Consider the following 12,069-nt stretch of genomic DNA (forward strand, 5'->3'; position numbering starts at 1 on the left):
TAAATGTGTTATTTATTTAACTTTAAATAAATATTGTAATTATTGTGACAGGTCTACTTCTACTGTGTTATAATATCACTGACAGTTGGCTGTGGAATATTTAGTTGTGATTAGTGAGGAAACTTCAGGACTGGACTTGTTGCACAGGTGCTATCACGGTACCACAGTGCTGGAGTTCACTGAGCAATCCCAGCATGCCGAGCTGCTGCTTTTATTATTATACACCTGTGGCCAGGTAGTCTTGTTGCTGAATGCAATCAAATCCTCACAGCAATGCTCTGAATTCTAGTAGAAAGGCTTCTCTAGATAGTAGAGACAGTTAGAGACAGTTACTCCAAAAGGTTTGAACTCTTTTTAATACAGCTGATTTAAAAAGAAACAACCCTAATTTTACCAACCCAAGCTTTTAAAAGAGGATTAACTATTTCACAAAAAGCTATTAGAACGTAGCTCTTATAAAGAAAAGAAAAAAAAAAAAAAAAAACAGGAAATATTTTATTATTTAAAAAATTAAAGACAGGATTAAAACTGCAGAATTTTAAACCTAAATATATAACATTTGCGAATTGCCTTTATGAGTGCAATGAAAACATTGATTTATTATTTCAGCATATTTACAGACAAGAAAATACATGTAGACGAACAAAAACTGAATTCTGGACGACAATTATTTAACAAAATTAAATAAAAACAGAAAAAAACAAGCAAAATTCAGAGAATTTCACATAAACATTAAAAAAAAGAAACCATAACGCAGAACTACAGAGCGAGGCTCCAGCACGGACAGATGTTCAGATATTGCTTGATTCTCCTCAGTGTGAGGCTGAGGATTCAGGTGAAGACTTGTCAGATGTTGGTGATAAGCAGCTGCTCAGGTCCAGATGTAACCTTTTAATCTCTGTATTCAGCAGAACTCAAGCTTCAGGTCAGCTCCACGCTTCACGAGCCGTAAATCACCAGTTTGTTGTGCGTTTCCCAGGTGATGTGATGTGATGTCATACGGGAGCTCGGAGGTTCTGACTGGCCGTGATGCGAAGCCGCCGCCTCTCCATGGCCTGCTGCCTCTTCCTCTCGATCTCAGCATCACTGCACTTACTCACCACAGACATGCTGACATCTGGACCTATAAAATACATGAAACAAGTTACAGGCCTTCATTCATATTTGTTAACTCAAAAAATTTGAATTTCACTGAAGAAAGTTATTTATTTCAGTAATTCAGTTCAAAATGTGAATATAAATGATAATATTATATAGATGTGTGATCTATTATGAGCTTTTATTTATTTTATTGTTGATGATTATTATGGCTTACAGCCAATGAAAACCCAAAAATCAGTATCTCAGAAAATTAGAATATTATATAAAACCAATTGGTACTTTTGGCAGTGTGGGCAGTGTGCCAAGTCCTGCTGGAAAATGAAATCCACATCTCTATAAAAGTTGTCAGCAGCAGAAGGAAACATGAAGTGCTGTAAGATTTAGTGGGAAATCAAAACTGCACTGACTTTAGACTTGATAATAAAACACAGTGGATCAACACCAGCAGATGACAGACATGACTCTCCAAAACATCACTGATCATCAGTAAATTTTACATTTCATTTTTTAATAAACAAGGGAGCAGAGTCTGGAGGAAGAGTGGAGAGACACAATCCAAACTGCTTGAGGTCTAGTGTGAAGTTTCCACTTTCCAAGTTTCCAATCAGTGATGATTTGGAGAGACATGTCATCTGTTGTGTGTATAATACATCTATATAATATACGAGTTTCCCATTTTAACTGAATTACTTAAATAAAGCAACTTTCCAATGATATTATTTTTTTTTTGAAGAAGAAGAAGAACCTGTACATAAATACAATATGTGGACAAAAGTACTGAGACTCCCGCTCGTCCATTTTTTCCTCTGAAATCAAAGGTATTAAAAAGAGTTTATCCTGCTTTTGTTGAAGTCTCTACTTTCTACTGTCCAAAGAACAACATTGCTGTGAGGATTTGATAGCATTCAGCACTATTAGTGATTTCAGGATGGACTAGGTCTTTAAGATAAATCATATTTGAATTGTTAATGCGAAGTTTTAAGTTTTTACATTAAACACATAGAAAATAAGAGCAATAGTGTAAATAACAGCATTATCAAACTGCATCACCCTCACTTGACATGGCAAGACTGGAGGCAGAGCGAGGCAGAGCAAGACAAAGTGATGTAGATTATGGCAAAATGTGAAAGAGTGACAGTGAGGAAAGTGAGGCAAAAAAAAAAAAAGGTTGAGTGCAGTTAGAAAATAACTGCAATAGTGTAAATAACCAAATGAGGTAGAGTGACAGCAAGATAGAAGGAGGTAGAGTGAGAGAGTGAGGGAGAGTGATATACAGTAAGGCAAAGGGAGGTAGAATGAGACAGAGCGAAGCAAAAGGAGGTAGAGGGAGGCATATTTAGGTAGAGCAAGGAAAAGGGAGGTAGAGGAAGGAATATTTAGGCAAAGTGAGGTAGAGCAAGGAAAAGGGAGGTAGAGGAAGGAATATTTAGGCAAAGTGAGGTAGAGCAAGGAAAAGGGAGGTAGAGTGAGACAGAGCGAGGCCAAGAGGGGTAAAGTGAGACAGAGGGAGGTACAGAAAGACAGAGCGAGGCAAAAAGATGTAGAGTGAGGTAGAGGAAGGCATATTTAGGCAAGGTTAAGAAGGAGGTAGAGTGACAAAGCGAGGTAGAGTGAGGTAGAGCAAAGCAAAGGGAGGTAGAGTGAGACAAAGGGAGGCAGAGTGAGTTAGAGCAAGGCAGAGGAATGAAGATCGAGGCAGAGGAATTAAGATCGAGACAGAGGACGGTAGATCAAGGCAAAGCGAGGTACAGTAAGTCAAAATGAGGCAGAGTAAGGTAGTCTAAAGCAGAGTGAGGTAGATGTACACAGTGAACACACACCAAACTACTTCATATCCTGGGACAAATGAGTGCAGCCAGTCTAAGTGCCAGAAAATCTTTGAGAAGCTTAAATTAATTTTGTATAGACCAAGCGAATTTTTACCATACATTTTTTACAATGAATTACCTTTAGGGACAGCCGGTGTACTGCTGCTGAAGGTGCTGTTCGGCTTCTTAAACCGGTGGTTATCTGTAATCCTTTCTGCCAGCTGATTGGAAGAAGCTGGAGGAGCTCTCGCTTCAGCCTGCTGCTGTGGTCCACCATTACTGACGCCTCTCCCAGATCCTGAAGTGCTGCTTTTAATGTGGGTGAACTTATACTGTCCTTTACTGGAAGAACCAGATGAGTTCTGGCTGTTCTGCGTAGGAAGTGGGGCTTGTGTGCTAAAAATAGCAGCATTTCTACTGCTGTTGCTAATGCTAATGCTATTGCTACTGCTGTTAACCCACTTATTAAGTGGACCTGGCTGTACAAACACGTTATCCAGCTTCGGCGACATATTAGCAGTAGTGTTTTGAACCTTGTCCAAGGACGAACCAAAACCAAATGTCCTACTCTGAATGCTACTGTTCTTTGTCGCTGGTGGCTTTGCAACAGATGTTGGATCTGTTGGAACTGGTTTGGATGTGGATGTGAATTCGTCCACGTCTTCGCACGCCTCGCAAAACAGGTCGTCATCGTCCGCGCCATCGTCCCAGATGTCGTCTGACGCAAATATGGAATCCAGGTCTTCGACGGCGATGTCGCTCAAGCCATGATCATCTGCGGTTGGTTGGTTTTGATTCGGCTCAACGACTTTAGAAGTGACCTCAGTCACCTTGGTGTAGCTATAAGTCCTCAAGCTAGTGTTTGAAACCATTGATGAACTTACTGATGGTTTCTGCACTTTGTCAGGTACTTGTGGTTTGGGCCACTGATCTGAATTCACATTGTTTAGAAGTGGAACCAATGATGGAGCTTTACTGGAGCCAAGAACTTGCTGCTGCTGCTGCCTTTGTTGATTGTTCTTTGAAGGTACGTTCCTGTTACTAGGCAAAGTTCCTTGAGCTTGATGGTCCCAATGGTGACCAACTGGATTCGAGTCCATCTGAAAGGTCTGTCTGCCTTTGATCTTCTGGTTTGGTCCTTGCGATGCACCATTTGTAACTTCAGAGATTGGTTTCTGATGGGAAACCAGTGTTTCACTGTTGGTACTACCAGTGTCCTTGGCGCGATTGGTGGAAACGACGACTTCAGTCTTGTTTGTCGTCCACCCCAGTTTTTGCGTGGAGCTGTGTTGAGGTGCGGAGAAAAGTTGTGGATTTTGGGTCATCTCGAACACCAAAGAATCTTCGAGAAGATCATCGTTGCTCCAGTCATCGTCCTGAAAATCATTGGCATTGCCCAAACTCGAAATATCTGGCTTGGGAGCATCAGCAACTCCAGCAGTAGAAAGCCCAGAGTGTCGCCTGCTGTTACTGCTGGAAAATGTTGCATTAGTAGGACCTCCAACAATGGCATCACCCATCCCAACCCTGCCGTTTCCATTCACAGCCGCACTTTGAGTGCTTTTAGCCACGTCCTGCGTCCAACCGCTCAAACCCTGACTCAAACGTCCACTGATCTTCTGTGTAGAGCCATCGAACAGCAAGTCCAGGTCATCATCCATAGCCCGCACAAGAGCATCATCATCATCCATAGGATCTTCTTCACCTTCTTCACCTGGTATCTCCTCCTGCTCTGCCCCCTGCAACGCTCTCTCAGCCTCAGGTTCGTTCTGTGGTGGACTTGGTGGGTGTCCCTCATCGTAAAACAGATCCTGGTCCTCGTCCATCGCTTGCTCAGAGCTCTGCTGTTTGGCCTCGTCCTGCCGGATCATGTTAAAGTCGAACTGCTGCGCCAGCTTCAGCAGGTCGTCCACCACGTTCGGCCTGTTTGGGCACAAAATGCACAATTTGAGACACATTTGGAGGCTTCTGACAGATGATGCAGCGAACAAGAGAATTATAGAGGGATTTCTGTGTGATTTAACATAGAATAGTGAAAAAAGGGAGACAATAGTTTTCAGCTTATCATTTCAGCAATGTAATTAAAATGTATTCAAATGTGCAATATCTTGTGAAACATCAAATTAATTATTTTATTTATTTTTTGGCTGCTTGATTCAAGAGGAAAATTGCAATATTCTCATCTTCCATGACATACCAATGATTACATCTGTATCATGTATCATTATAATATCATACAATATTAATATTAGAGCCATCAATGTTTACTGAGCTTGGAGTATTCATTCTTAACTATTAACTAATGACTCGTTTTTTTCTTTCCAGGTTGCTAAGTGTGGAATATGGAGCTAAACTAGTGCCTATTTCCTCCATTAAAGCTCTCAGTTAAACTCAGTAACTCAGAACATTACAATATTTGCTTTGTTAAAAAGCATTAAAACTACCCTGAGATAGTAGAACAGTACAAAAAATAAATAAATAAATAAATAAAAGACTCGCCCTAATTTGCCCGGCCTAAACCACAACACCCTATTATTACTGTCTCCCTCTCCAACGTACAGGGAAATACCAAAATAAAATGAAAATGAATCAATAATTATAAATGAACTTATGAATAAATCACAAAATATTATTCTGATTAATAAAAATAAATATTAAATGATTTACACCACTAATATAAACATAATTTTAACTCTGCCAGTCTTACATTTAAATGCCCATTATTTAATGCAGCCATACTTTGTATTTACCCCTACTTGACAATGTAGTGAGAAAGAGAAATTACATAAGTTTTGTAGCTCATCTGTTTCTGCACAATAGATCAGCTACTCTCTACCCCATCAATATAAAAATGGATGTGTCAAATAGGCAAATATGCACCACTTAATGCTGCTATAAGAAACTAACCTGGTTGATTTGGGCTTGGGTTTGGGTTCTCGAATTTCTGGCGTACAAGGAATGGCGCTGTCTCCAATCCACTGCAGCAAAGACGCTTCAGCCTCTTCAGGTCTCCTGCTCTAAAATACACAGATTAACAATATAAAATTCATACAATAAAAACAAATAAATATATTATTATTATTGTATTTGACAGAAGTTTTGCTAACTACCTTGGGGGCTATCCGGTTGACGATTTCTGAAATGTCCGCCAATTTAATATTTGCAGCTTTCCTCCTCCCACGTCCTGAAGAGAAGAAAAAAAAAGATAACATGTCATGACATGACCATCAGCACCAATTAAGGCAAGGCAAGTTTATTTGTATAGCACCTTTTATTCACAGAGACAATTCAAAGTGCTTTATAGACAGATTTAGGCCTTAATGCAAAACAAATTTAAAAGAAAGTTATATGGGCTAAGAACTATAAGGACTAAGGCATAGAACAGACCAATTTTAAAAGTAGGTTACAAGACATTATAATTAAAAGAATATACAAGTAATAAGAAAAAACAAAGAACAAAAACAAAACAAGAAATAAACTACTAAAAGTGTGATCTTAAACAATTTGGCCACTATTTTAGCGCTGCAACAATTAGTCGATATAATCCACAATGTCGATTATTTGAATTCGTCGACTACAAATTTTATTATCGACTAATCATTAATTTGTAACAGTACCGCATTACACAACGTTCTGTGGACAGAAGCGCAATGGGAGATGGGTAAATGGCTCATTCACACAGGTTGTGTCTTCAAAAGTGCCCAAACACAACAGATTACTTACTTACTTACTAAATATCAGTCATTTCCACATTTAAACAACATTTCAGACATTTAAATTTCATGTTCAGCTGTTTTTATTGTTTTTAGAGATGGAGAACATGGCAGAAATAATCAACTAATCGAAAAAATAATCATCAGATTAGTCGACTATTAAAATAATCATTAGTTGCAGCCCTACTCTAATATAAAAAAATATATATATTTTATAATGAACTCCACAAACCGTTTCTACTGGGCGTGGCTGGAGAGTTCGGATCCCAGATGATGTCATGCTGAAATTCTGCATCATTGTTTGGAGACTCCTCAGTTTTCACGCTCCTGAATCGGCCCTTCGGCAGACGGGTGGGGGTTTTAAAATCTGATAAGAAACAAACACAAACAGAGGCATTTATTTATACACAGAATTAATACAACACTGCTACAGAAAGGGATTTCCTCCAAACCAGGATCTCTCATTTGTAAAAAGCGTTTATTCCTGGCAATTAGGAGAATTTGTATTGGTCTATTCATCAAGAAATTAGGATAGTTTGTGTGTACCAATTATATAGTGAAGTGAACTGGGGAGAGAAAAAATAAAAATAAAATAAATCACGATACATTTTTGTATGTGACATACAAAATGCGTTTCTGAGCATATTTGTAGATATAACTACACACCCAAACCTATATTTATATATGTTTTTGTATGTGTGTATAGTAAGTGTATACAGTATATATTTAGAACTATATATATATATATATATATATATATATATATATATATATACACTAGTGCACCTCCAAAAAAATAATATCATTGAAAAGTTAAAGAGTGATCTATTTTAAGCGTCTATTTCTTTGGTTGATGATGATTATGGCTTACAGCCAATGAAAACCCAAAAGTCAGTGTCTCAGAAAATTAGAATATTATATAAGACCAATTGGTACTTTTGGCAGTGTGGGCAGTGTGCCAAGTCCTGCTGGAAAATGAAATCCACATCTCCATAAAAGTTGTCAGCAGCAGAGGGAAGAAGCATGAAGTGCTGTAAGATTTTGTGGGAAAACAAAACTGCACTCACTTTAGACTTGATAATAAAACACAGTGGATCAACACCAGCAGATGACATGTCTCTCCAAACCATCACTGATTGGTGGAAACTTCATACTAGACCTCAAGCAGTTTGGACTGTGTGTCTCTCCACTCTTCCTCCAGACTCTGCTCCCTTGATTTACAAATGAAATGTAAAATTTACTGATGATCAGTGATGGTTTGGAGAGACATGTCATCTGCTGGTGTTGATCCACTGTGTTTTATTATCAAGTCTAAAGTCAGTGCAGTTTAGTTTTCCCACAAAATCTTACAGCACTTTATGCTTCCCTGTGCTGACAACTTTAATGGAGATGCGGATTTCATTTTCCAGCAGGACTTGGCACACTGCCCACACTGCTAAAACCACCAATGGTCTTAAATAATATTCTAATTTTCACTTAAATAGATCACTCTGTATGTAATACATCTGATTTATGATATTGTAGTTTTTTGGGATGCACCCGATACAGGTTAACACTAGCTAGTTATGTAATGTTCCAGCATCATCCAGATCTAACTGATCCAGGGGCGGTTAATGTATTATAATCCTCAGGTTTACCTGGTACAGGTACAGTGTTTAGGAGCTCCTGGGAGCGCGGCTGAGGCTGGCTGGGTCTCGGGCTTCTCCTCAGTCTGTTTATTTTAGGTTTGCTCTGGGCGGCTCTGCTGAAATCTCTATGCTCGGGACTCAAACTCACATCCCCCGCTTTCTTTCTGCCGTTCATCCTGTTTACCGATCCCCACAGCCGCCCCGCATACCTACAAAAAGTGCTACAGCCCGCTACTCATTTTCTACGCGGTTAATTTGCGGGTTTTTGCGGTTTATCGGGTATTTTCAGCTCTAAATTCACAGCGCTGCCGTTCTGTTTACGAATTCAATCTAACCGCCAAGCAGCGCCCCGTTCCCATCAACCAACGCGTGTCTGCGTTAGAGGACACACACTCTGCGCTCGAAATGCGCAGAGAGGAATTCGAAGTTCGATTCAAAGTTTGTACACACCATTAATTCAGTGTTTTTTTTCTTATTGTTATTTTAAAATGTTCTGCAATGTAGATTAATACTAAACTCATCCACACTATGAAGAAAACATATGGACGTGGCCACAAATTATTAAGGTGAGGGAACAAGATAATTTAAGCATGGGTACTAGATATTTTGGTCTGAGAATTAAGTGTCTTTTACCTAGAATTACACCATGTCTCACTGCAAGAGACTCCAAAATATCACCATAATTCATTCCAAGATGAAAATAAAAAGAAACCAATTCACTCTCTATTTTCTAACAAAAGATTATTGTTGGGTTGGGCATTAATTTACAGAAAAGCAAGCTTTATTATTCCTAAATAAGTCGTGGTCATGCCTTAGGATCTCATTCCCACGCCTTGTTTAGTTGTGGCCATGTATAAAATATATACAAAAAATAATAGACCCAAAGACTTAAAAATGATAAGTTTCTACCACATTGAAAACCATCAAACCAAGCTGAACTGCTTGAAGTTTTGCACCAGGAGTGGCATAAAGTTATCCAAAAGCAGTGTGTAAGACTGGTGGAGGGGAACATGCCAGGATGCATGAAACCAGTTATAATAAACAGGGTTATTCCACCAAATATTGATTTCGGAACTCTTAAAACGTTATGAATATGAACTTGTTTTCTTTGCATTATTTGAGGTCTGAAAGCTCTGCATCTTTTTTTTTATTTCAGCCATTTATCATTTTTTTGCAAATAAATGCTCTAAATGAGAATATTATTATTGGGAGAATTTGGGAGAAATGTTGTCTGTAGTTTATAGAAAATAAAACAACAATGTTCATTGTTTGTGTGCAGTTAAAATCACATACCTGTCAAGTCTCCCGTTTTGGCCGGGAAACTACCGTATTTTACTCCTTTTTCCCGCCGTCCTCCCGTATTATTATTTTCCCGTAAATGCATACCTGTCAAGTTTTAGATTTAAAAATAAGGGATATTTTCCTCTGTACGCTTAAAGCCGTCCCACCAGCCCAACGAAGGTTCAGTATCCCTTACATTTTAAGACAGGTTTACAAAAAATCTAAAATAACCACAAGTGAACCACTTACACACTACAATTAGATTATCAGAATCTGAAATGTTTTGGACATTCCTACATATGTCATTCTTTTAATACAGCCAAATTAAAAACCCTTTTCTATATATTTTTTAAAAAATTAAGATTTCATGTCTTTTTTGTAATAAATGCACTCTTTTATATGATATATTTTTTATTTATTTAATGGATTTAAAATTGAACAAAGGGTGCACAAATTCTGCAAAATTACTGTTGGTGACCTAAAATAGTATCATGAGCTTTTACTAAAAGGACATGGACCAGATATGTTTCATCAGTAAAAATTAGTCCTAAGGGGCCTACACAATAAATTTTAATTAATACTTCTTCATTTTGATCACTCCACCCCTGATTAGTTCAGTTAATTTCGGTCCTTTCCACATTTCTGCTTAAACTGAGTCACAAGCTGTATTTTTTTATTTTAAAAGGTTTAATCTGTGTGTTTTATTTTGGAGACGAGTATTTTTAAGCAGCTATCAGAAAAATATCATCACAGTTTACATGATTAGCCTACCGTTACCTTTCTTTTAGAAAAATCGCTGAATATCCAGATCTGTTTTAACATCAGCTGCTCCGACTAGCTGCCTGAACTCACAGCGACGGGGGGGGGGGGGTTGGGGGGGGGGGGGACTCTCCTTTGCAAGCTGATTGGCTGTTTCTCCTGAAAGGCGGGACTTTCTCCTTGAATCGGCTCCACGATTGGTTAAGAGACACAGAGCGGTCAATGCCCTGTCTCCTCAATAATATATATTTTTTTATCTTAATAGAATACGGGAAATTTACGGGAAAATACTAATACGGGAGGCCGGCAGGAAAGAGGAGTAAAATACGGTAGTTTCCCGGCCAAAACGGGAGACTTGACAGGTATGGTAAATGTCCCGTATTATATTAAAATAAAAAAACATATATTATTCAGGAGACAGGGCACTGACCGCTCTGTGTCTCTTTACCAATCGTGGAGCCGGTTCAAGGAGAAAGTCCCGCCTTTCAGGAGAAACAGCCAATCAGCTTGCAAAGGAGGGTCAGTGTAGGTAAGCCGCTGTGAGTTCAGGCAGCTCGTCGGAGCAGCTGATGTTAAAACCTATCTGGATATACAGCGATTTTTCTGTAAGAAAGGTAACGGTAGGTTAATGGAAACTATGATGAGATTTTTCTGATAGCTGCTTAAAAATACTCGTCTCCAAAATAAAACACACAGATTAAACCTCTTAAAATAAAAAAAATAAAGTTTGTGACTCAGTTTAACTAGAAATGTGTAGAGGACCGAAATGAACTGAACTGATCAGGGGTGATCAAAAGAAAGAAGTATTAATTAAAAATTATTAATTTAGTAGGCCCATTAGGACTAATTTTTACTGATGGAATAGATCTGGTCCTTGTCCTTTTAGTAAAAGCTCATGATACTATTTTTTAGGTCACCAACTGTCATTTTGCAGTATTTGTGCACCTTTTGTTCAATTTTAAATCCATTAAATAAAAAAAATATATATCATATAAAAGAGTGCATTATGCCAAAAAAGACATGAAATCTTAACCTTTTTTTAAATATCTAGAAAAGGGGTTTTAATTTGGCTGTATTAAAAGAATGACATATGTAGGAATGTCCACAACATTTCAGATTCTGATAATCTAATTGTAGTCTGTAAGTGTTTCACATGTGGTTATTTTAGATTTTTTTAAACCTGTCTTAAAATGTAAGGGATACTGAACCTTCGTTGGGCTGGTGGGCTGGTGGGAGTGGACAGAGGAAAATGTCCCTTATTTTTAAATCTAAAACTTGACAGGTATGAAATCATATGTGCAAATACTATTTCTATATTATTTTACTTTAGTATGATATTCATTGTATTACTAAGACAATGTTATGCTTAATAATTATTAATTAAAGGCCATTAATCTTCACATTCCAGCACTTTCATCTTTCTGTGTTCTCCAATATCCCCGGTGCCTCACTAATGCCAGCTCATACATCATAAGATAAGTGGGTGCTGTCATGTGTGTAAGCTAACTCCACCACAGGCCCGTGTACTTGTGGCTTCACATTATAGTCCTGTAAATTCTACAGAGCTGGATTCACTCTCACAGACGTATGGTGTTGTGTTTGTAATGTTTTGTGTATGAAGATTGTAGGAGTTCAAACAAGATATTTAGATTTAGGGAAGCAATATTAGCTTAGCATGTAGCAGGGGTCCATTTGTTTGTACTGTTCAAAATGCTAACTAGCTTCAGGCTACAGTTTGACAGAATATCTTGCAACAGGCCACAAGTGTAAATGATACAA

At 38.1% G+C, this 12,069-nt stretch overlaps 1 protein-coding gene across 1 annotated transcript; it reads right to left on the bottom strand.

Moving 5' to 3' along the window:
• Nucleotides 1–579: 579 nt before the first annotated feature.
• etaa1a (ETAA1 activator of ATR kinase a) lies at nt 580–8,620 on the bottom strand. Its single transcript, XM_049469461.1, has 6 exons — nt 8,260–8,620; nt 6,855–6,989; nt 6,020–6,093; nt 5,817–5,926; nt 3,049–4,832; nt 580–1,123 (listed from the first exon to the last, which is right to left on the bottom strand). The coding sequence occupies exons 1-6, from the start codon at nt 8,423–8,425 to the stop codon at nt 996–998; spliced, it is 2,397 nt and encodes a 798-aa protein (XP_049325418.1). The 5' UTR covers nt 8,426–8,620; the 3' UTR covers nt 580–995.
• Nucleotides 8,621–12,069: the final 3,449 nt, after the last annotated feature.

Source organism: Astyanax mexicanus, chromosome 21 (assembly GCF_023375975.1).
Source record: "Astyanax mexicanus isolate ESR-SI-001 chromosome 21, AstMex3_surface, whole genome shotgun sequence".
Classification (NCBI taxonomy): Eukaryota; Metazoa; Chordata; class Actinopteri; order Characiformes; family Acestrorhamphidae; genus Astyanax; species Astyanax mexicanus.

Excerpts from the sequence above, each read along its gene's own strand:
- etaa1a (XM_049469461.1), bottom strand. The coding sequence starts at position 8,425 with ATGAACGGCAGAAAGAAAGCGGGGGATGTGAGTTTGAGTCCCGAGCAT. Across the intron at positions 5,927-6,019 it reads TCAACCGGATAGCCCCCAAG|AGCAGGAGACCTGAAGAGGC; the intron begins GTAGTTAGCAAA and ends TGTGTATTTTAG. Across the intron at positions 4,833-5,816 it reads CCCAAGCCCAAATCAACCAG|GCCGAACGTGGTGGACGACC; the intron begins GTTAGTTTCTTA and ends GTGCCCAAACAG.